Source organism: Amphiprion ocellaris, chromosome 7 (assembly GCF_022539595.1).
Source record: "Amphiprion ocellaris isolate individual 3 ecotype Okinawa chromosome 7, ASM2253959v1, whole genome shotgun sequence".
In the NCBI taxonomy this organism is placed as follows: Eukaryota; Metazoa; Chordata; class Actinopteri; family Pomacentridae; genus Amphiprion; species Amphiprion ocellaris.
This window is the reverse complement of record NC_072772.1, coordinates 407,253-430,060: the sequence shown is the minus strand read 5'-3', so window position 1 is coordinate 430,060 and position 22,808 is coordinate 407,253. Positions and strand designations below refer to the sequence as shown.

The 22,808-nt window shown below is 40.6% G+C and overlaps 1 protein-coding gene and 1 long non-coding RNA gene across 2 annotated transcripts; one reads left to right on the top strand and one right to left on the bottom strand.

Annotated features, from left to right (window-relative positions):
• The first annotated feature begins 2,955 nt into the window (after nt 1-2,955).
• LOC129349222 (uncharacterized) lies at nt 2,956-21,774 on the top strand. The gene is made up of 3 exons (XR_008602142.1): nt 2,956-3,072; nt 4,589-9,833; nt 21,635-21,774. It is a non-coding gene; the product is annotated as an uncharacterized LOC129349222 (long non-coding RNA).
• LOC111567499 (dehydrogenase/reductase SDR family member 11-like) lies at nt 18,413-21,794 on the bottom strand. Its single transcript, XM_023268664.3, has 7 exons — nt 21,662-21,794; nt 19,909-20,118; nt 19,460-19,554; nt 19,138-19,267; nt 18,848-18,940; nt 18,701-18,766; nt 18,413-18,608 (listed from the first exon to the last, which is right to left on the bottom strand). Exons 1-7 carry the CDS (start codon nt 21,791-21,793, stop codon nt 18,564-18,566), a joined length of 771 nt encoding a protein of 256 aa, XP_023124432.1. The 5' UTR covers nt 21,794; the 3' UTR covers nt 18,413-18,563.
• Nucleotides 21,795-22,808: the final 1,014 nt, after the last annotated feature.

The window sequence follows — 22,808 nt, the reverse complement described above, 5'->3', positions numbered from 1 at the left end:
GTAAAAAATAGAAAAAGCTCATTTCAAAAAGTGAATTAATTGAACTCAACAGTATTTCCCAAACCTATACGTGCAGCTGGTGCCTCCCTCCCTGTATTGGCTGGATGCCCACTGTGCAGGGTCACGTTAGGGTTTCAACCTCGGTCTGCTACTGCGGTGATGTCTTTGAACATCTGAGAGGACGAAGGCTGCTCTGGTCAGGCAGAAACACACAAAGGAATACACAATCTGTGTACAGGGCAGAATGTAGTAATGAGTGGACATCTCGCTCTGTGACATCCTATTAGGTGAAGAATCCAATAATCCATTGGGTTCACTGACGCAGAGGAGGATTTATTGATTGAGAGAAACTTTCCTGTAGAGGTTAAATTGACTGATGGTGGAGGAAGTGCAGACTCTGCTTAAAGCAACCCGTTTCTGACTCCTTAAAACAGGGTTCTTGTGTTTCTTTCTACACTTTCTGCATGGTTTTGGGTTTTTTTGTTTAACCTGTTTGTGGTTGTTTTCAGTGTCTCTGTGGTCATTTTGCGGCGTTGTGGTCATCTTGTGTTGTTTTGAAGGGCATTCTACCTTGTTGTGCAGACATTTACGTGTCTCTTTGTGATCATTTGCATCTCTTTGTGGTTTTATTGTGCTATTTTGTTGTCATTTTGCGTCTCTTTGTGGCACTTTTTGTCTATGTAGACATTCTACCTTGTTCTGCAGTCATTTTCTTGTCTTTTTGTGAGTGTGCTGCATCTCTTTGTGATCATTTTGGATCCATTGTGGTCATATTGTGTGGTTTTGTGGTTATTATGCATCTGTTTATGTTACTGTCCGTTCTGTCTGTGGTCATTTCATTTGTGGTGGCTTTGTTGTAGTTTTGCATCTCTGTGGTCACTTAGGTCAATTTCTAGACATTGTGCTTTGTTTTGCATTCGTTCTCTTGCCTATTTTTGATCCCCTTGAATTTTTTTCTCAATGATTTTGCATTGCTTTGTGGCCATTTTGAACCTCTTTTCCATCCATTTGTCATCTTATTGTGTTGTCTGAGGTCATTTTACATTTCTTTTTGGTTATTACTGTGGTCTTGTTGCATCTCGTTGTGGTAATTTTGTAATGTTTTGTCATAATTTTTTGTCTGTTTTTGGACATTTGTGTACTTTGTGTACTCATTTTGCATCTTTTTGTGGTCATTTGTGCTGTATGTGTTTACGGTTATTTTACATTGTATTTTGGTCATTTGGAATCTCTGTGGTCATTTTCTCTCTTTGTGATGGTACTGTGTCCATTTGTGTCACTTTGTGGTATTTCTGAGTCTATTTGCTGTCATTTCTTGTTATTTTATGATCGTTTTATAACTGTTTGCAGTCATTTAGTGTCTTTGTGGTCTTTCTGGATCTATTTGTGGTCATATTGTGTTGTTTTTGTCTCACTTTGTGTCTCTCTGTATACACTTCACAAGTAGTTACTCAGGAACCAGATAAACATGGCAAAAACTGCTCCCATTTCTCTGACTCACATTTTCTGTTTGGGTGTGAGGAGCTGCAGCCTGGTGCTGGAGGAGATCCTTTGTGTCTGGTGTGTATCGCTGAAAATGCTGAGTCAAGTGCTTTGCCAACATTTGTGCATCTATACAAATGTAGGTTGTGCGTGAAAGGATGCTCATTAACACGGGAGAGAAGGTTGGTGGTGGCTGACAGTCCTAGCTAACCTTGGCTGTCCTCTGGACTGGAAACTTCTCTCGCAGCTTGAAAGCAGACTTCTCTCATCGAAACCTCCCCATGTTCTGTCATTCACTAAATCAGACTCTGGTGATTTTAGGGGAACAGTAGCTTGGTGTTGAACATGAGACCTCTGCAGTCTTTACACACACCATCACGTACTGCAACACAACATTTTGCATACCATAAATGAGTGTTTTAATGACACAATATCCATATTGTCAATATGTGCATTTTGCTCACTTCCTGCTGACTGAGATGAGTCTGCAGCCAGATTATAGATTTTATTTCTACACAACAGCATCAAAACCAGATTAACAGACACAAAGCTAATGTGTAAAGAGAAATAAAAAGGAAAAACCCAAGATTTTAAGGGAAAGTTTGTCACATGTTCAGGGGAAATGTCAAGTCTGACGTTCTTGCAGCAACAAATGAGCATCCACCCTGTATTAGATTTCACACACATGTAATGTTGTGCTTGTGGCCTCTAGTGGGCAAAACTTGAAAGGATGTTAAATAATGCAAAAATACATGAGTAATGTCTGTATAGGGATGTGTTCATTCACAATTTGTGACCATGAAATGACACTGTTGTATTATATTTGAATAGATTAAATATAAATTTAAAGCAGCTAACACACACACACACACACACACACACACACACACACACACACACACACACAAATATATATATATATAGTTCTGAATGATGTCAGTTTAGTGTTTGTGAAGAGCCAGGTAGAGTATAAGAGGAACATTGGACAAACCTGGAGATTTCTATGAAGGGAGTTCCCCTTTTTATTATATATAAATCTCCAGGACATGAAGGATTTACTTTCTACTGCTCCACAGGCCGCATCTGAATGTCTCCTATCTGAAAGAAAAGGTACGTTTTCTAATTATAAGTAAACCACTGATATTTCTACAAAGAAAGAGCACAGACTGAAAATATGTGGTAAAAAATAAAGCACAATAATAAGAGAAAATCTCATACCTGCACATGTGGAGGGGCACTCAGAACGTACGGAACAGCATTTGCAAGACCTGTTGCTTCCAGAGGCTGTCAGAGAGGTAGAAAGTGCTTAAATACTTTTTTGTTGCAGTAATTATAGTGTGACACACCTAAAATTTGTTGACCACATTTTGTATGATAAGATTTAATTGTACAGTATTCCAGCCAGGACGATATTTTATTTCAAAGAAGAGAGAGGAAAACAGCAGCGGTCTGAGGTGGAACTGTTGACATCGGCACTGTTGCACCGGGGTCACTTTAGGGGGAGGGAAACGACGGCACCCCAGATATAACCTGGAGGACAGAGAGTGCGGAGTGTCTTCATTGCTGCTCATTATCTCCTGTATTTTACAGGTTAGTACGGTTAAAAACTGCTGAATGTGCTACGACTTGTCAAGCTTCAAATGTTAAGTCGCTGTGTATCAGTGAGATGTTGTTTTAAGAGATGAAATATAAAAATAAGGGCGTTAAAAATGCGCGACAACTATGCTCGCGGGCTAGCTGCTAACCGCGGTGTGTGGGTTTTTGCTACCTCAGCATTGTCTGGCAGGGAGATCGTCACCTTCTTTTATACACTCTTTACAGTTTTATTTGGGCTCCTACACCTGTTGTAGTTTTAATCTGGTCTTTAGTAGATGTTTAAGCAAAGAAAACTGTTATCAATTGAGGATATGTTTTATGTTCTAATAGTTTTGATAACAGTAACTCTATAAAATGTTTCTGGTATTATGGTTTTACACGACCTGGAAGTGCCTTTGTCCTTCTATGAGTCTAGACAGCTAAAGGAAGCTTGTTTGAGACGGTGGTTATACTGTATTGATTGAGATGATTGTATCCATCACATTGAAGTATTGGAATGTGAACATCTGTATTAATGGAGAAAAAGAGAGACAATATTGTACTTATAAGGACATTGATACCATGATGTTTGTACAAAATTATGAATGTTTTATGTTCTGTGGAACCAAAATAATAGAGATGTAACCTGGAGGACAGAGAGTGTGCTGAGTGTCATTATTGCTGTGCATTATCTCCTGTATTTTACAGGTATTCATTTTTGTTGCTGTGGTCCTATTCTTGGGGCCCGTAACAATAGCAAGAGTAATCTACAAATGAAGTTCTAATACTTTCACCTTAAATTCAGTGTATGTATCTTGTGATAAATAATAATGGTGATAATGGTACTCATGGAGCTGGTGACGGACTGTGTGAGATTTAAGAATCAGCGCAGTTTTATTTAAATGCCGACAGCCTGAAGTCTTACTGTGGAACGGATGTGGCTCTTGGCCTCATGAAGCTCCTGCCTGAGGCCCTCAGTCAGCGTGGTCACTGCAAACTTGGTGGCTGCGTAGAAATGCATTTCAGCTCTGGGAACTATGGGATGTCCACTCATGCTATAAGAAAAGAGTCAGTAGTACTCTGTTCTGACAGAAGAGCTTACATTAGACTGACAGAGCAGAACATTTTCTGACAGCACAAACAGCAACTTGAAATATTAAAATGTAGTAGTTGGGGTAAACTCAGTGTGAAAAACACATAAACATGAATAAACACATTAATATTCTCTTCTTAGTGTGAATACCAGTGATTTTGTACCTGTTTTTGCAATTATCAACAATTTGCACCTTTCCTGTAAATATCACCAATTTCAGGACCTTATTCTTTCAACCAGCACGATTTGTAGTTTTCTTGCACGTTCTTTTGTACATTGGTTTTCTTATCTTTCTTTAATATAACATATATGAGCTACTGCATACCTTCAATTTCCTCAAGGGGATGAATAAAGTGTCTATCAATCAGCATCTCCTCTGTTGTAATTCTGTCCAAAGGAGAGAAAAATCCTGACTCTGATTTCTCCTGAAATCTGCAGAAATGAAGTTTTCACTTCAGTCCAAACCTGGATTTTGTCCACGTTCCTGGCGCAGCCCACCACCTTCATCCCGCAGCGGACCAGCTCTTTGGCTACGGCCGCCCCGATCCCCACCGAGGCTCCGGTCACCAGAGCCACTCTGCCCCTCCAGCGATCCATCACAGCGATACACCGGTAAGCTGCTGCAGACACACAGGAAGAAGAGAGGACGGAGAGTCTGACAGCCACGGAGCCTGAATGCAGCACACTGGACACGGTGCGTCTCCACCACACTTAAATGCACCACTGTGCTGCGTTCAGGATCCAGGTGCACTGCAGGAAATCAGAGAACGCAGCTCTGTTTCAAGAAGATTGTGAAATACAACCCAACTACCAAACTGTCTCTGTTTTACCCAGTTTTGCCTCACAAGAAATGTCAATTCTAGTCCAAGGTGGTCTGAAAAAAGAGAATGTCCTCCTCTGGGACAACTGGCTTGCAGCGAATCAATGCACAGTGATGCTCATGTTGAAGGCAGAGAGTCTGACTGTCAGCAAACTGGATGTTCTGTTTTTTCCAGATGCACCCGCATTTATTAGAATAGGAGCTTGAAGTTAATCTTTTACAGAGGTTCCATAAATATACACCCTGACTTTATGCAGAGTCCACCTTGTGACTTTGGTATAGAACCGACTTTATTGCCAATGAAACATAAAACTTGAGAAGTTATTTTAATCCCATCAGTTTCCAAAAGCAGACAGCCATGACGTCTTACCGTGGACTGGATGCAACCTCTTCCTCTGGCCCTCCGTCAAGGTAGTCACCATGTTCCTTGGAACAGTGCGATGTCCGCTCATACTGTAACAGGAGATGTACAAGCTGCTACCAATATCTGTATTTACCAACATAGACTGAAGTGATCTCAGGGCAAAGAACTAGAAAAAATGCCCTATGATTAAAGTGACTACTGTTCATTTAAAGCCAGATTTACTGTAAAAGGTTGAAAGTTGTAACAGTTACTGTAGATTGACTGCTAAATCGAGAGCTTCACCTTCCAGGCTCAGCTCCCTCTTCATCACAACATTCTGGTGCAACGCCCTCTTAGCTGCTAATGCTGCACCAAGCTGCCTGTCTCCATCTTCTGGTGAACAAGAGCCCAAATACTTGAACTCCTTTGCTTGTGACAGCAACTCCCTCCAAACCCAGAGGGATCAATCCACCGGTTTCCAGCAGAGAACGATGATCTCAGACTTGGAGGGGCTGACTCGCATCCCAGCTGCTTTACACTTGGCTGCAAACAGTTCCAGAATGTGCTGAAGGTCACGGTCTGAAGCCAACACTACCACTCTGCAGCAAAGATGCAATCCTGAGGTCACACCCACACCCACAAGAAACATGTTTGACTTTGTGGTGAGAATGCGCAAACAGCTTTGGTTGTACAAGGACAGGACGGCTGGAAACTATGACCCCAATAGCCCCCCATACTTCCACAGTGTCCCCACAGGGCCCTTGAAGAGACATGTCATAATGATTTGGTCTCATTTGTCACTATGGAAGCACCAACCCTGATGTCCACGTGACAGTAAAGAGACGTGTCATCTAAGACAGTCCAACAATGTCTCCAGACTTCCACATCTTTGTACAAATCTCCACCACACCTAGTGCCTTACCACCAAACAGCTTCTCGATTACCTCGGCACCCTCTACCACGAATGTGTGTGAAGCTACCCTCAAATCTTCTGGATCTGCTTCCTAAGCAGAGAAACTGTTAATCAGGTTGAGGAGTTCCTCAGTCCTCTTTCCTTCCCTTCCTGAGGCATCAGTTTACCGGAACCTCCTTGAGGCCCACTGAATCTCCTTCTCCATACCTCTCTGAAGTCCTTTCACATGCTGGCCCCTGGTACCTGTCTGGTTTAGGGACACTGGGGGCCCCCTCCAGGAGCCATGTGGGAGGGGTGCTTGCCATTTTGGGCATCTCCTGAAACAGCAGACAAAGTGGGGCTGTTCCTTGTGCACGTTCTCACCAAGGTTCTATAAAGAGCCCTATGAAGAATCGGCACTTCATCGTGGTGGAGGGTTCTGTATGTCTCTGTAATCCCAGGTGATCTTGTAAGTAGTCTCTCTCCTGAGGCAAACTGGTCCCAGAGGAGGGGCCAGGCTAAAAGCAATTCATAGAACCTCCATCTATGTTTGATGCTGGAATTTTTTTTTGTCAGATTTGTTACTGACTTTTTACTGGCATATTAAATAACATAAATGTGAAAGATTTTTAAAGGCATATTTTGAGTTCAATATTTGTGTATTTTAATAGTTTGTGTTGCATGCATTGTTTCCACTATAGGCTGTTGAATAGTGTGATCTGCAACCAGAAATCAAATTTCCTTTTGTATAATAATAAAGCTGGAGTGCAGCAAGTTTCATGTTCCAGTCAGTCGTTTTATTATGTTGATATGAGTAAAATTACAGCACAAGCTTCATAACCAAAGTTATTTCATGATTACATGAAGTTATTACTTTCAGAAATGCGGTGAACAAATAACATGAAGCATTTGTCAAAACAGTAATCCAACTTTTATATAGTGAAACTCTACAACGCCTGCTCCACAGGACGCATCTGAATGTCTCCAATCTAAAAGAAAACTTATGTTATCTAATTATGAATAAACTGCTGATATTTCTACAATTGAACAACAGATGTCAAACATGATAAAATAGAAAGTCATGTACCTGCACATATGGAGGGGCACTCAGAACGTACGTAACAGCATTTGCAAGATCTACTGCTTCCAGAGGCTGTCAGAGAGGTAGAAAGTGCTTAAATACTTTTTAAAATTCCAGTAATTGTTGTAACAGTATTCAAGAAACGTAGAAGTAATGTGTTTACTGTAAATTGAGCGTATGAAGCAGCGGCTCTGTCTGGATCGTGGCTGTAGAGTCGCGGAGCAAATTCTGTCGCTACAACGCCAGGAGAAATGCACTGCAGAGAGAGTGGGTAATATTTCAGGATGTATGTGTTTCAGGATTCATAATTGTGCTGATGGTACTCGTGGAGCTGGTGATGGACTGTGAGTGAATTTAGCATTGGCTTAGTTAAAAAAAGAATAAGTGATAGTTTGGGGCTTTTTAAGCCTTTACTATAGTTGAAAGTGGAGAGACAGGAAACATGGGGAGAAGAATGAGGGAAAGACATGCAGCAAAAGGCCGAGGGTGGGAAACTATAGCCCCTGTTTATGGGTCGCCCGCTCAACCAGCTGAGTTACCCAAACACCCAGCTTAGTTCATGTTTAAATTGCAGACAGCCATGAGGTCTTACTGTGGCTCGGATGTGGCTCTTGGCTTCACGCAGCTCCTGCCTCAGGCCCTCAGTCAGGGCGGTCACTGCAAACTTGGTGGCAGTGTAGAAATGAATATCAGCAGTGGGAATTACACGATGTCCACTCATGCTGCAGCAGAAGATGCACAAGCAACCAGGTCAGCATTCACCAGCATGTACTGAAATAATCTCAGGGTACAGAACAGGAATTCTTTCTAAAGATATATCTTTTACTCATTTAAAGTCATGTTTACTGCATACGGTTCAAGGCTGTAACAACACATCCTGTCATATATATTTTCAGTTATTTGGCAGTACCTGTTTATGTGGATGATGTGGCCGTCATCAACATTTCTTTCCTTCATCAACTGATACGCTTCACGTGTGCAGATGGACAACCCAATAACATTCACCTGGAAGACACCGAGCAGAAAGAAAACCAATTAAGAAAATATCTTTCATTAACACCTCAAACGTCACACGAAGTCACCGCTTCTTTTGCACAAGGAAACACTTTTTCAGTCTCTTTAGGAAACTGGGAATGAAACACCCTGATGGTGTCACAGATATTTCCATATTTATTCAAGAGTTCACAGATCAATTTGTTGCTTGTTCTTGTTTTAAAACAATGTCATGTTTAAACACATTTGACTTGATCGTGTGCTTTTCACTTTTTCCAGTAGGAAAAGTACAGGTTTTAGCATAATTATTCATATTAACTCTTGGTCAAATGTCTCAGTAGGTCTTAAACTCTGATTTCTAAATTAACAACACTGAGTTCTTACATCCAGCATGTTCCTCCAGCCGCTGGTTTTGCCGCCTAACAGCGGCTCTGGATGAGCCAATCCAGCGTTGTTGATGCAAACATCCACACCTTTGTGCTGCTCTTTGATGGTTGCAAACATGGACAGAATCTCCTCCTCTTTGGTTAAGTCACATTTGATCGGCACTAAAACACCGCTGTAGCCTGCTTTCTTACACTCCTCTGCCAGTTCCTGAGATCAGAATGAAAAACATAGCTTCACATTCAACTTTGTAGTTTTAGTAATCTGCCACTTCAATGTTTGATTTTTATTAGTTGATTCTTCTTAAATACATAGTATGGTATTTGGTTAGTTAAAGTGAATCCCTTTACATAAAAAAACAACACGAGGACAACAAAATCTGCCACTGTTTAACCAACATATTATTGCCTTATTATTCTACGTATAAATTTATGAACGACAGTGAAGGCTACTCAGAATTATATGTACACAATGATTTCACAGTGTGGTTGAAAAAAAAGTTTCAGTATTTGCCATTCTTCAGACTGTGTGTGGAACTGAAGAATTTGTGGCTGGGTCAGTTCTCATAAACTTTGAACAAGAGTGAGTGAGTTTGGATTCAGTGTGAACACAGCTGGTTACTGATGAACTAAAAAAACATAGCTTACAGAAGTCTGACAGCAGTAAATGATTTGCACAACTTGAAACATCAAAATGTGTTGTTTGTGTTATGGTTTTATTTGCCTCTAATATCTCATGCTAAGTTTGAGAGACACATTCAAATAGTTTTGCAAATATATTAAAATATCTAGATAGCAACTGTTGATAAATGCAATGTGTAAGTGAGTTTCTGCACCGTCCTGGACTCTGCACAGGATTTCAACATATTCAAATAGAGCTGCATTTATCAGCTGTTTCCTGTTACAGTAACTTCCGCTTGTTTCTCTGAAAGTTTTTCTCTCGGCTGCAGCTTCTCGGTTAGTATTCCTCTCCAAATATAGACTCTGAAATCCGCAGAAATGAAGTTTTCACTTCAGTCCAAACCTGGATTTTGTCCACGTTCCTGGCGCAGCCCACCACCTTCATCCCGCAGCGGACCAGCTCTTTGGCTACGGCCGCCCCGATCCCCACTGAGGCTCCGGTCACCAGAGCCACTCTGCCCCTCCAGCGATCCATCACAGCGATACACCGGTAAGCTGCTGCAGACACACAGGAAGAAGAGAGGACGGAGAGTCTGACAGCCACGGAGCCTGAATGCAGCACACTGGACACGGTGCGTCTCCACCACACTTAAATGCACCACTGTGCGGCGTTCAGGATCCAGGTGCACTGCAGGAAATCAGAGAACGCAGCTCTGTTTCAAGAAGATTGTGAAATACAACCCAACTAACCCAACGCAGCACTCGTGAGACGGTTCATTATCGGCAGCTACTTCCTTCCGCCTTCCTCTTCTTCTTCTACGACTCCTGCGTCTTGTGACAGAGTAAACGCAGCAGAGGCGTGTTGCTGCCGTACAGGTCAGTTTTAGAACTGCAGTGATATGTTGAAATCCTGTGCAGATTCCAGGATGGTGCAGAAACTCAATCACACGTTTTGTTGCTGCATGTAAACGGCTTGTTGCTGCCACCTTCTTGCCTGTTGTTGATTATGGAGATAATGTTTACATGAATGTCCCAACCCCCTCTATGAGACTGTTGGATGCTGCTTATCATGGAGCTCTTAGATTTATAACGGACTGTAAACCTCTCATATCTCTGCTCTTTGTACTCCCTAGTTAACTGATCATCACTGTCCACTCCCAGACTTCTCCACTGGGATCATTTCATTTACAAATCCATCCTTGGTCTGCTGCCCACATATTTATCCTCTTTCATGTCACGTAAACAGTTCAGTCATAGTCTACGTTCCCAGGACTTCATTACTTTCACCGTCCCCTCAGTCCAGTGGTTCTCAAATTTTTTCTGTCGGGCCCTCCTTCTGAGGACAAAAAACTTCCGCGCCCCCCCAATAACTTTGTATATATATAAACTGTGAAAACGTGACTATGCAGGGCTGTGTTATTTAATCTGATTCCATTTTGTTGTTTTTCCCAGTAAAGATCAGGTGTGTCAAACTCATTTTAGTTCAGGGGCCACATTCAGCCCAATCTGATCTCCAGTGGGCCCCACCTGTAAAATCACAGCATAATAACCTATAAATAACCACAACTCCAACTTTCCCCCTTTGTTTTAGTTCAGAAAAAGTACATTCTGAAAATGTTCACATTTAATGAATTATCTTTTTACAAAACACTATGAATCTGCAATTTCTTATGGAAAACAAGTTCAGTTTCAACAGTAGCCTATTATGCCTCAGTTCATCATTTACACATGCATTGTAACTGCCAGACCACAGTTTATCTACAAAAACACAAAACATTCAGTCACAGGGATCTGGAACTGAATAATCACGGTCTAGAAATTATTTTAAATTTACAGATTGACAAATTTACAATTTACAGTTAATGTCGTAATTTTTATCCTGTGTAAAGTCGTCCCGTGGGCCGACATGGACCATCTGGCAGGCCGGTTTTGGCCCGCGGGCCGTATGTTTGACATCGCTGGTAAAAATAATCTGAGTAGATGAGCAGAGTACATGACGAGATCAAGTACGCAGGTGTTCCGACTGCACATTAAGTACAGCTAAACAGTTTTTCAACGTGGAACTCACTACAGCAGAGTCTGAAGCTGTCCAACCTGATTCCCCTGGAGGACTTCAAATGTCTCTTAAACACTATGGAAATATCATCTTTTAGGACCCTTTCTTAGTGTTTTTCCATTTTAACTTCATTGCTTGGCGCTTTGCACATCCATTTCGATGTCTATGGTGTGTTTAGTCATGACCCTGTCTGTCTGGAACTCAGTGTTATATTGTTGTAAATGTTATTATTTAAGGTTTGAGTTCACATAATAAATAAGTTCATGTGGTTTTAATTTAATGTAATAAATAATATTTCATAGCTTGTATGTCCGTGTAGTTTCTCATTCATCCAGGTCATGGTTATCCAAAGTTGTTTACATCAATCCAACTGGACTTTAAGAAGGTTCCTTGAAGACGTTTCACCTCTCATCCAAGAGGCTTCTTCAGTTCTGGTAGTGGTTGATGTTGCCTCGGCTTATAACCTCTGTGAGGTGTGGTCAGTGTTATTCACATTCTGACGACCATTGCCAAGGCCTACCTGGCTCCTCAACGATGGTCGTTGGGAGCCAGGGAGTGACAAAGGGGGTCGTTGAAATGCGAGTTTCACCGAGCCCTCATATGCTAATGGTGGTCGTTAGCATGAGCCACCTCACCTGAGTCATTCTGCCGAGTAGTTCTTTTGGGGAGTTTAGAAAGGACCTGATTGTAAAATGGCGAAAGATGATGTCACAGACCACCCCCCCCAGTTCAGAGATGGCTTCTCCACTTTGACATGGATGGCTTCTTTCACGCCTCTCTCAAACCATCTGTCCTCCCTGTCCAAAATCTGAACATTGGTTTCCTGAAAAGAGTGTCCCTCTTCCTTGAGGTGAAGGAAGACCGCCGAATCCTGTCCTGAGGAACTGGCTCTTCTTCAGGACACCAATGTTCAGATTTTGGACAGGGAGGACAGATGGTTTCTTCGTGGGACCTTTGTAGCAAGGACCCAATGCGAGGTCCAGCGGAGCAGATAGACCTTGTCTGTGTGTCCGGTCCTGTCTGGTCCTGTCTTTGGTTGCCTGGTTACAGACGCTGCTGCTCCCGCGCATTTAAAAATGTCTACCCCCGAAACTCCACCGCGTCTAAAGAAGCAGAAACGTTTGCAAATGTACAGACTTGAGTGGGAAGAGTGGAACCCCTGGCAATGGGTAAAAGGCAAACTGTGTTTTCTGTTGCTCATGGACTGGCTGAAGTAAGGCAGCATCAGGAGACCAACATGTAAGAAACATGAGAACAGAGAGAACCCAACCAGCAGGTCACAGTTTATCATCATCTAATCATCTCCTGAAGTCCATATGGTGAGAGACATCAGTATCTGGTTGTTAATTTACCAGAGGATGCTTATAATCATGCTGATGTGGTCTATAATCTACAGTAGTTTAGTGACTCAATAAATGCCTAAGTTGTTCTTTAATTTTTAATGCTTTATAGTTTTCAATAAACATTTATTTAACAGCATATATGTGATCAATAAACGGCCTTTGCCTATCTAAAGAAAAACTCAGAACTCTGATATGTTAACAGTACTAAATAAATCAATCAGTACATGCATACACACATAAATAAGTTAATACATTAACTGTGTTAAGATAAGATTTACATTTAAATGAAAGAAAAATATCTCTGGAATTTCTTTATCCAGTATTTTGCGTTCAGTTTTTTATGTTTTTGCAGAATCCAGTATTGCACACTGGTTGGTTACATTTTATTAGTATGGTTTCACTGTTTAAAGTGATGCCACTTCTTTTCATGCAGAACCTGTGATCACAAAACAATACAAAATTCTTAGTTTCCTGTTAATAAGGCACTTAAAGCATTAAGTATGGCTAAATGCTTTTTTCAAAAATATATGGCCCTCTGGGTGATAGTGGCCCCGAGTTCAGTAAAGTTGGAAAGATATTCACAGATTCAAACTTCTGGCATCAATAACTCATTAAATATATGTTGTCAAAACAAAAACGATGCCTCTTTCCCATCACTGTAAGCTACACAATGTGCTACAAGCCCAGTTTAATCAAAAGTCGCTGTCTTTCCAGTTGCAGAAATAACACTGATGTATATGAGCAGCCGGCTGTGCAACGAGTGAACAGGGACCGTCTGCAAAATGCACAACTGCTGCGACAGCGAAGAGAGACACAGATATTCAGTAACTTCACTCTGATACACTGTAGTGTCACCAAAATCACCGCAGCCATCCACTGGTTCCTGTTGACACCAATGTTATTCCTGCAGCTTGAAAGACAGCTACTGTTGATAAAACTGGGCTTGTAGCACATTGTCTAATTTCACTGAACTGTGGCTTCTGAGGAGCCGTGGTGGCTGTCCTTTATTTTCATTTCTGAAAGGTGGCAACCCTACGTGTGAGGATGAAATCACTCCAAGGACTGTCATGAATAAACGCCCGTTCCAAAAGAACTACCTGTGTCTGTCATGGAGAGAGTTATAATTATTATATTGTCTAGTAAGGTCCCTTAGTGTTGTTTGTCAGTCACTCAGTGTTGTTGTGTTTTTGAGGACAGGTCTCTCTTGAGAATGAGACCCAGTGTCTCAATGAGACTACCTGTATAAATAAAGGATATATATATATATATATCCTTTATTTATACAGGTAGTATACCCAGATCTGATTGGTCAAGTTTAGCCTGACTTACTGAATGTAGAATGTAGGTACATTAGTTCTGAGTTCTTTTGTGCAGACATAGAATGAGTAGATAGATGTTATTTACCTTACTTGACAGTTTCTGCGAACACTCTCACCTTCCTCAGAAGCGTCTCACCAACAGTGTGACGTGTCAGCCGGCAGGTTTTGACAACTGGTGTTTGCGGCCCAGTAGGGTCGCCAGATTCGCCAGCCCAACACGCCCACACCGTAATGGCATGTCATAGTGAGCCCAACGGACCCGACCATCCCACCAGACATGCTGCATCCCCCCATTTTCTCAGTGCAGAAACTAACAGTGACGTCACGGGTGCTACGTCCATCTTTATATACAGTCTATGGTCTGAACAGAAGAACTCAAAACTAATGTACTAACAAGAAGACATAATGAACGTTTTTGAGTTAGACTGCAGGTAGCTTTGGCCTGAGCTTCATCATACATTGCATCCTTTTTTTTTTTACTGTATCTACTACAGCTGATCTCACAAAGTACTTATTGTTTCATGCAGTATGCATATGTAACAGTGTATATGCGGTAAATAATTCCACTTGCTGTAATTTGGTTGTATTTATTGTTGTTGGCTCAATAGCACCCTCTCTGGAGCTGTAGTCTGCAACTGGAGTTGGTGACACACTGTAAATTCCTGAGAGCATAGACTGTATATACAGTTTATATGTATTTATATACAGTCTGTGCCTGAGAGGCGTGCACGAGGTAGGTGAGGGGCGTGCACGAGGTAGGTGAGGGGCGTGCACGAGGTAGGTGAGGGGCGTGCACGAGGTAGGTGAGGGGCGTGCACGAGGTAGGTGTGAGGGCTCAGCATGGCTCATAAATGGCTTCTTTCTTGTTGTCCTTTTGTTTATTTTATGAGTATATGTACACTATGATCTATCCAGATGTTGATTGGAGCGTGTTGACATAATTGTAATGTTTTTATTTGTTTAAATATGTAATTAGTGAGTCTGAGACACTCCATGAGCTAGCTACTCAGCTCACTCATTAGACTAACAAACGTGCTGCTCCCTTTTCAGTGTGCACGAGACGCCTGAGCGCGCTTGTAATATTCTGACAAGAATATGTATTATTTTGCCTTATGCATCATTTAATTATAAATGTAGCCACCTAATTGGATAATGGTGTCACATGGTTAAGGAAGCACTGTATTGTGACGTATTAGCTCCACCTACCTGTTTTGCTGTACTTATTACAAGCTCTGCTCAGTAAAGCGCCCTTTTTCTCTCCTGCTAAACGTGATACCTGCCTCCCTCGTTTATGTACGCACTGTACACCCTCAGAAACACAACAGCGCTGACCAGTTTTTCTTACATTTACCAGAATAAAGGGCACAAAGAAGACGTCTCAGCCTTCCGACTTCTTTAGTTGAGGATTTTGAACCAGCCAGTGACAGTGTGACTGCATGGTTACGTATACAACTGGAACATACTACTTAGACAGTAATAATGAGTCTTTAAATGAGATGTCATCTGCCTGAGCGATCTCAATAGCTCAAATTTGTTCATAATCGTACATATAATGACATATCTGACTAACTGTGCAGAGGATTGCGAGTCAGAATATCCAGAAATGCATGCTGGATTAAATACAGCAAATTTCAACTGGAAGTAGGACGTCCTGGTAGTTTTGGCATACTACATTTGGCACACTGTGCTGGGACATACTGAATCTTTTCTGGCATACTATATAGTAAGTGTGGATATTAGAATGTACTGTTCCTCTTTCACTGTCTGTGAGTTACTGTTTTCTTCCTTCCATGAAACATCAACAAGCTCCAAGCAGCAACCAATTGTGCTGAAAATATGAAGTTCTGCAGAGGATTTGGAACAATGCAGTCAGGCAGCCCTGCCAGTTTAGTTTTTGTTTTTGTTCCAGTGGATTATCCATTTTGTCCACAGAGCTCAGGGTCTCCCTGCATGCAATGTTCCAAACAATTCCACCGTTCACTATTTTAAGGGAACACTGAAGCTGCATTCTTTGTTTAGCCGCATCCATGAAAACTGTAATTGGTCTACAGAAATACAAACAAGCCAAAGCCTTTTTTTCCTTATTGTAGAATACTACCAAGATACATCCACATCATTATGTTCTAAAGAATGCACTGGCAAAGTGAGATTATTTCAAGTTCTTTCACTGATCTCCACACAGACCTCAAAATATTACGAAGGGCTGATGACATTTGTTGCTTCCAGTTGTTTGCAGGAGTCTTTCCTCTGAGTACTAATTTATACGCTCTATATTTATATAACAGTCATATGTTTGTTGCGCTGTTTGACGTTGTTGTCCTCGTTTTGTGTTCCTGTGTGTTTGTTGTTGTGTGGAAGGGCATAACTAAATTTCAATCATGCTGTTTCATCATTATTCAGATACCCATTGCCATATTTTGATAGTTAATTTAATGATTACAGAGGTTACATTCTGCAACACACCTCTGTGGATTAATGTCACTGCTGTAAATTGTGAAATGGAAAAATCGACTCAGTAAAGAACCCTGAAATGACAGAATTTTTTTTTTTTTTAATTTTAGGCTTCAACTTAATGACAAACTGTGACTTTGTGTGTAACAAAGGAAAGTACACAGAGTTTCTTACTGTTAGATCCTGATTATTCCTGTCTCCATGTTAGTGACAATTTATACAAGTAATGAATGAAGTTACTGCTGTTGTTTCATTAAATTTGTGCAACTTTGCTCTTTGGAGATGCTCATATCAATGCTGCGGTCACTTTTACATTTCGTGGAGCTTGGGCCTTGGAGTTTCAGTGAATATTTTTGAAATATCAGACCTGTAGTGGCCACAGGAATTTCCAATGAGATTTCAGTGTCCCTATCTGACCCTCTGTGGCCCTCTTGTGGAGACAATTTCATGTGTTTTTTTTTTCGCGTTCTTGTGCTGTGTTTTCATGGTTGTAATTTGAACTGCTTATCTGCACAGCTTTTGCACACAGCAGGCATTCCTTTAGGAACACCATACAGCTGCTGCTGAGATGATCTTGATGAGATGATGGAAACATTCCTGCTCCGTGTTGGAATAATACATCATTTATTTCTGCAAATGGTCAACAGCAACACATAGCAGGCATTCAAATCATGACTGATCAGTCTTATAAAGCCCAGAGTGTGCCTAGAAAACATTCCCACCAACATTAGTGGCAGCAGCTTTGACACACGGCAGGTTAGGTACATGAATTCATGATGCCAAAATCATCTGCAGCCATAGCAGAACTGGAAAGCGATCAACCAAGAAACATTTCTCTAGTATTCAACCGTCCAGTGTTACTGAGCCAGAGATTTCCTGAGATGCTTTGTTTCTGATCTCTGTCTTTAACGAGGCTTTTCCATGTGCAGAACGGCAGTTTAATGGATGTGTTTAGTTCCTTCTCATTCTGAGTAAGCTGCGGGGAATGTTGTGGGGAAAATCCAAGAGATTAGCAGTTTCATAAACACTCAGCTCAGCCCATCTGTCACTAACAGTCATGCCACAGTCAAATTCACTAGGATCTCATATTTTGGGCTGTTATGACTGATGTGAACATTAAACTGCAATGGCAGAATATTAGGTACTGCAGCCACACAGTTGCAGTTTAGTTAGTTGCACGTATTAGCAGGTGTTCTTCAGAAAGTGCTCAGTCAACAGACGTGTGACTGTCAGATATTCTGCATGTTCACTCCTGATTTTTAATTGTTTGTATTCGTTTATTTGATATGTACCAAGCATGTTGGGCACAAAACAATCTCAGCTGATCATATGAATAACATGAATTTATCTTCATAGTGCATTTCTGTATTTGTGTATGCACATTTCATCAGCCACCCTTGCCACCAACACCTCCATTATTGCTGCTTCTAATCGATGACAACAAACTTGAAAGTCTCGCTGAAACGGTTTGAAATGTTGCATTATCACAAACACACCATGCCCATCATGAAGTATGGTGGTGGCAGCATTGTTGTGGGGATGCTGGAAGCAATGGAAGAATTGTACAGATGGATGAAAATGCCCCCATCCAGAGGGCATCAGAGGGTCTCTGAATGGTTTAATGGAAATGATACACATCTTATGGCCTCTGCCTCTATCTAGTTCAACACCTAGGGGAGATTTTGGAGTGGCATGTTAGACAGTGCTTTCCAACACAATCATCAAAATACCAAACGAGAAGATATCTGTTGGAAGAATGGTGTTGATCCCTCCTACTTGGAGGATCAGTGCCATAGGTGCATTGCAGTTGTTTCAGCAGCATGTTTACTAAGACACTCTAGGTTGGTTTTAAGTGAGTCACCCGTCTGTATGTTTTCCACTATAGCATTGCTGAATAGTGTGATCTGTGGTTACACATCACACCATCTTCTTTATAGCAGTAAAGCTGAAGTGCAACAAGTTTAATGTTTCAGTCATTTTATTGTATGAAGAAGAGCAATTTAGTGTTTCAATTGTTTGACCAAAGTGAGTCCACGATAATATGAAATTATTACTTTCATAGCTGCAGTGAAGTATTCACATGAAGAATTTGTCAGCTGTCACACACTACATCACTGGAATGCAGATTCCACAGGAGCGACCGTGAGTTCTCCAATCTGAAAGAAAAGCAAAGTTAATGAATTATGAGTAAACTGTTCACATTTATGTCAAAAGTGTAATAAAAATGAACACCGAGAAAATCAAATACCTGCACATGTGGAGGAGCACCGAGGACGTACAAAACAGTCTCTGCAATGTCCCTTCCAGACAGATTCTGTCAGAGAAGCATAACGTGTTTAAACACAGTTTTGTACTGGTAATTACATCAGCAGAACAATCAGAACAGTATTTGTACCTTATGTTGAGAGTACAGCATTTTAGCCTTTTCTGGTTCTTGGCTGTAGGCTCGATAAGCAAATTCAGTCTCCACAACACCCGGAGAAATACTCTGTAGAAAAAGCAAACTTCAGTTACAAGCATCATATATTCATTAATAATGATGTTAATGCTACTGGTTTAGAATCTAAGCCACTACAGTCCATCATCTAAACTTCATATGACAGACTGTAGGAGATTTACAGAAGCACAAAGCAGGCTGAATGGGCAGCAGCTATTTTTCTGAAGGCTGACACCATGAGGTCTTACTGTGGCTCGGATGTGGCTCTTGGCTTCACGCAGCTCCTGCCTCAGGCCCTCAGTCAGGGCGGTCACTGCAAACTTGGTGCCAGTGTAGAAATGTCCTTCACTAAAAGGATATACAGAATGTCCAACAACACTGCAACAGAAAAAGATGTACAAGTTGTTAACCAGGTCAGCATTTACCAACATGTATAGAAGTGATATCAGAGCACAGAACTAGAAAAATGCCTAATGACCCAAGTGTTGGTTGATACTTTACAGTCATGTTTACTGTACAAGGTCAAACGCTGTAACAATTAGTTAATAATTCATGGGCAGAAAACTGCACCTGTTGAGGTTGATGATGTGGCCGTCATCAACATTTCTTTTCTTCATCGACTGATAGGCTTCACGTGCACAGATGGACAACCCAATAACATTTAGCTGCATGACACCAAGCAGAAAGAAAACCAGTGAGGAAAATATCTGCCAAATTTCACACTAATTCTTTTCTTGTGCACAAAGAAACATGTTTTTATTGTCTTGAAAAACTTCAAATAAGTCAGTCTAAAAGTAGCTGTGACATTTCCATGTTTATTTGAGATTTTACAGTCCACTTTGATGCATGTTCCTGTAGTATAATGATGTCATGCTTAATCATTTTTGACTTGGTGAAGTGTGTTTGACTTGTCACTGTATGAGGCACTAACATTATAACATTAATGACATTAAGTCTTGATCAAATATCACTGTAGGTCATGAGCTGTGCTTTCTAAAATAAAAACACTGAGTTCTTACATCCAGCATGTTCCTCCAGTTGCTGGTTTTACCGCTTAATAACGGCTCCGGAAGCATCAGTCCAGCGTTGTTGATGCAAACATCCACACCTTTGTGCTGCTCTTTGATGGTTGCAAACATGGACAGAATCTCCTCCTCTTTGGTTAAGTCACATTTGATCGGCACTAAAACACCGCTGTAGCCTGCTTTCTTACACTCCTCTGCCAGTTCCTGAGATCAGAATGAAAAACAACATACGATTAGCTTCACAGTCAAATTTTTTCTTCAGAAATTCTTCAATGACTGCAGATTTCATTGAAACTGCATGTTAATGTGACTAAAACACACGTTCCATGTGAGCTTTATAATAATAATAATAATAATAATAATAATAATAATACATTTTATTTATAAAGCGCTTTTCCAAAAACTCAAAGACGCTGTACATAAAATACAATAAGATAAAACAAAACTGTTAATTAAAATCAGTAGATAGTAAAACAAGTTCAAGCTTTACATAATCTTTTTAGGCTAACTCAACAAATTCTGATTTTTTGGTTCATTGTATTGAGATTTATAAAGCCTAAACTGTTTAAGTTCACTTAACACATTCTCTGTGCACTTGTTTCTACATCATTTTTAAATGCAGTGTTTCTGTGTAATTTTCCTTCTCAATACAATGAGTTATTTGTGTTCAAAATACTACATACTTGTAAAAGTTGGTTTCTAAGTATAGACACACTTATTTAATTGCATTGTTATCATTCATGATGCAAATTTAAATTAAAATTTTATTCTAAATGTTCAGAACTGTCAAAATGACCTGGAAACCTGCCTGTTTATGTGATACAAAAACATACTGCATGGCATGTTAAGTGAACAAGTTTTGATTTTTGGAGTCATTGTATCACAATTTATTTATGTTCAATGAACAATATTTCAGGAACTGATTAATTTTTTTAAAAAGCAGTTGTGCGTTTTGATGTGATTTTCTAGCTCAGTAATATGAATCCTTTGTGTTCACTTTGCATACAATTCCAATAAAACAACAAGATCTGCAGTGTTTTCCTGTGTACATTTTTATTTATTTATTTATTTTTGTGCTGCTTTTACATTTAATTAAAGACTAGTGGAAGCTCTGTGGGATTCTCAGTACAAAAACACGTTTTTTCCAATTGTGTGATAGAGGTTTAGTTGACTCATGACTCAATAGTCAAACTTCATGTCTCAGATATTTCCAGTAAACTTTTAAATGGAGCAGTTGTGTTTGGATTTACAGTGAAGATGGATGATGTATTATTTTATAACAGAGGAGGATCAATGCCATAAATGGAGGTTTGTTGGCAGAGAAACTAACCGGACCTCCCCTTCATCTTCTGATTACATAAGTCTGATACAGCAAAAAATATCTGTATAAAAGTATTGATAAACATCAAAATGTAGTAAAGACATAGTTTATGTTACAGTTGCGTTCATCGGCTGTAGTTAACTTACTGTGAGAAACACATAAAAATGCCTTTTGTATCTCCAAGAGCTACTTTCACTTGTTTTTCTTGTGTACAGTGTTTATCTGTGTGCAAAAAAGAAAAGTAAAAAAAAGAAAAAAATCGATCTGACCCTCTGATTTCTCCTGAAAACTGCAGAAATTAAAATAATAATAATTTAGTGTCTATCAATCAGCGTCTCTGTTGTAATTCTGTCCAAAGCAGAGAAAAATCCTGACTCTGATTTCTCCTGAAATCCGCAGAAATGAAGTTTTCACTTCAGTCCAAACCTGGATTTTGTCCACGTTCCTGGCGCAGCCCACCACCTTCATCCCGCAGCGGACCAGCTCTTTGGCTACGGCCGCCCCGATCCCCACCGAGGCTCCGGTCACCAGAGCCACTCTGCCCCTCCAGCGATCCATCACAGCGATACACCGGTAAGCTGCTGCAGACACACAGGAAGAAGAGAGGACGGAGAGTCTGACAGCCACGGAGCCTGAATGCAGCACACTGGACACGGTGCGTCTCCACCACACTTAAATGCACCACTGTGCTGCGTTCAGGATCCAGGTGCACTGCAGGAAATCAGAGGACGCAGCTCCACCTGCAGATCGCTGCAAAGAATTCAAACTTTCTCTGTCTTACACGGTGTTTTCTCATGAATTATCTCCATGTTTATCCCTGTTGGCCGCAAACGTGATGCATAATTTCTTCCTTTTTGGACAAATGGCTCTTTAGTTTTAACTTTGGAAAACAAATGCCCTCCACTTAGGGGTTACATCAGATCGTATCCACAGTGGTGCGTTCAGGTGCAGAATGACGGCAGAGCAATGAAATCCAGGTCAGATGTCAACTACAACTGAATTAACTAGAACTTCATTTCTGCAGTTTGAGGTGGAATCAGAGCCGGAGTTCATCTTTCATAGCTTTTCTAGAACTTTTATCAAAGAGAAACAGGTGAAAGTCACTGTTACAGGAGGCAACAGCTGAAAATGTATTTTTATCTGTCTCTCACACAAAGTTAAATGAATCTATTAAAACAAATAAAAGCACAATGCAAAGTGGAAATGCAAAGTAAAACCCTTCATTATTTATATTTGCTTTTTGCTATCATTTCAGTTTCTGCTGTGTCACTCTGATGTAAGCAAAAGAGGAAGGGCGTGTACGGTCACAGACTATTTACATTCAACCTCTTGTCTGTTCTAAAATAACACATCATCCATCGTGTCCAATGATGCAAATACCAGAGTCAAAGAACTCGTCTGACTGAACATTCCTGCTGGTTCATTCCAGAATCTGACCATAAAATCATTGTTGGTCACTATATTGAATCCCAGCAGCAATAAATTGATTTTAAAATTGCATTACTTTGATATAAAGGCAGCAAAAAACATTATGTTTAGGAGGAACATTGCAGATCTTGCTGTCATAATTGAA

Coding starts and splice junctions, on each gene's coding strand:
- LOC111567499 (XM_023268664.3), bottom strand. CDS start 21,793: ATGGATCGCTGGAGGGGCAGAGTGGCTCTGGTGACCGGAGCCTCGGTG. Junction 18,941..19,137: donor AGAGCCACATCCGAGCCACA/GTAAGACCTCAT, acceptor CTTTTTCTACAG/AGTATTTCTCCGGGTGTTGT. Junction 18,609..18,700: donor GTGCTCCTCCACATGTGCAG/GTATTTGATTTT, acceptor CTTTTCTTTCAG/ATTGGAGAACTCACGGTCGC.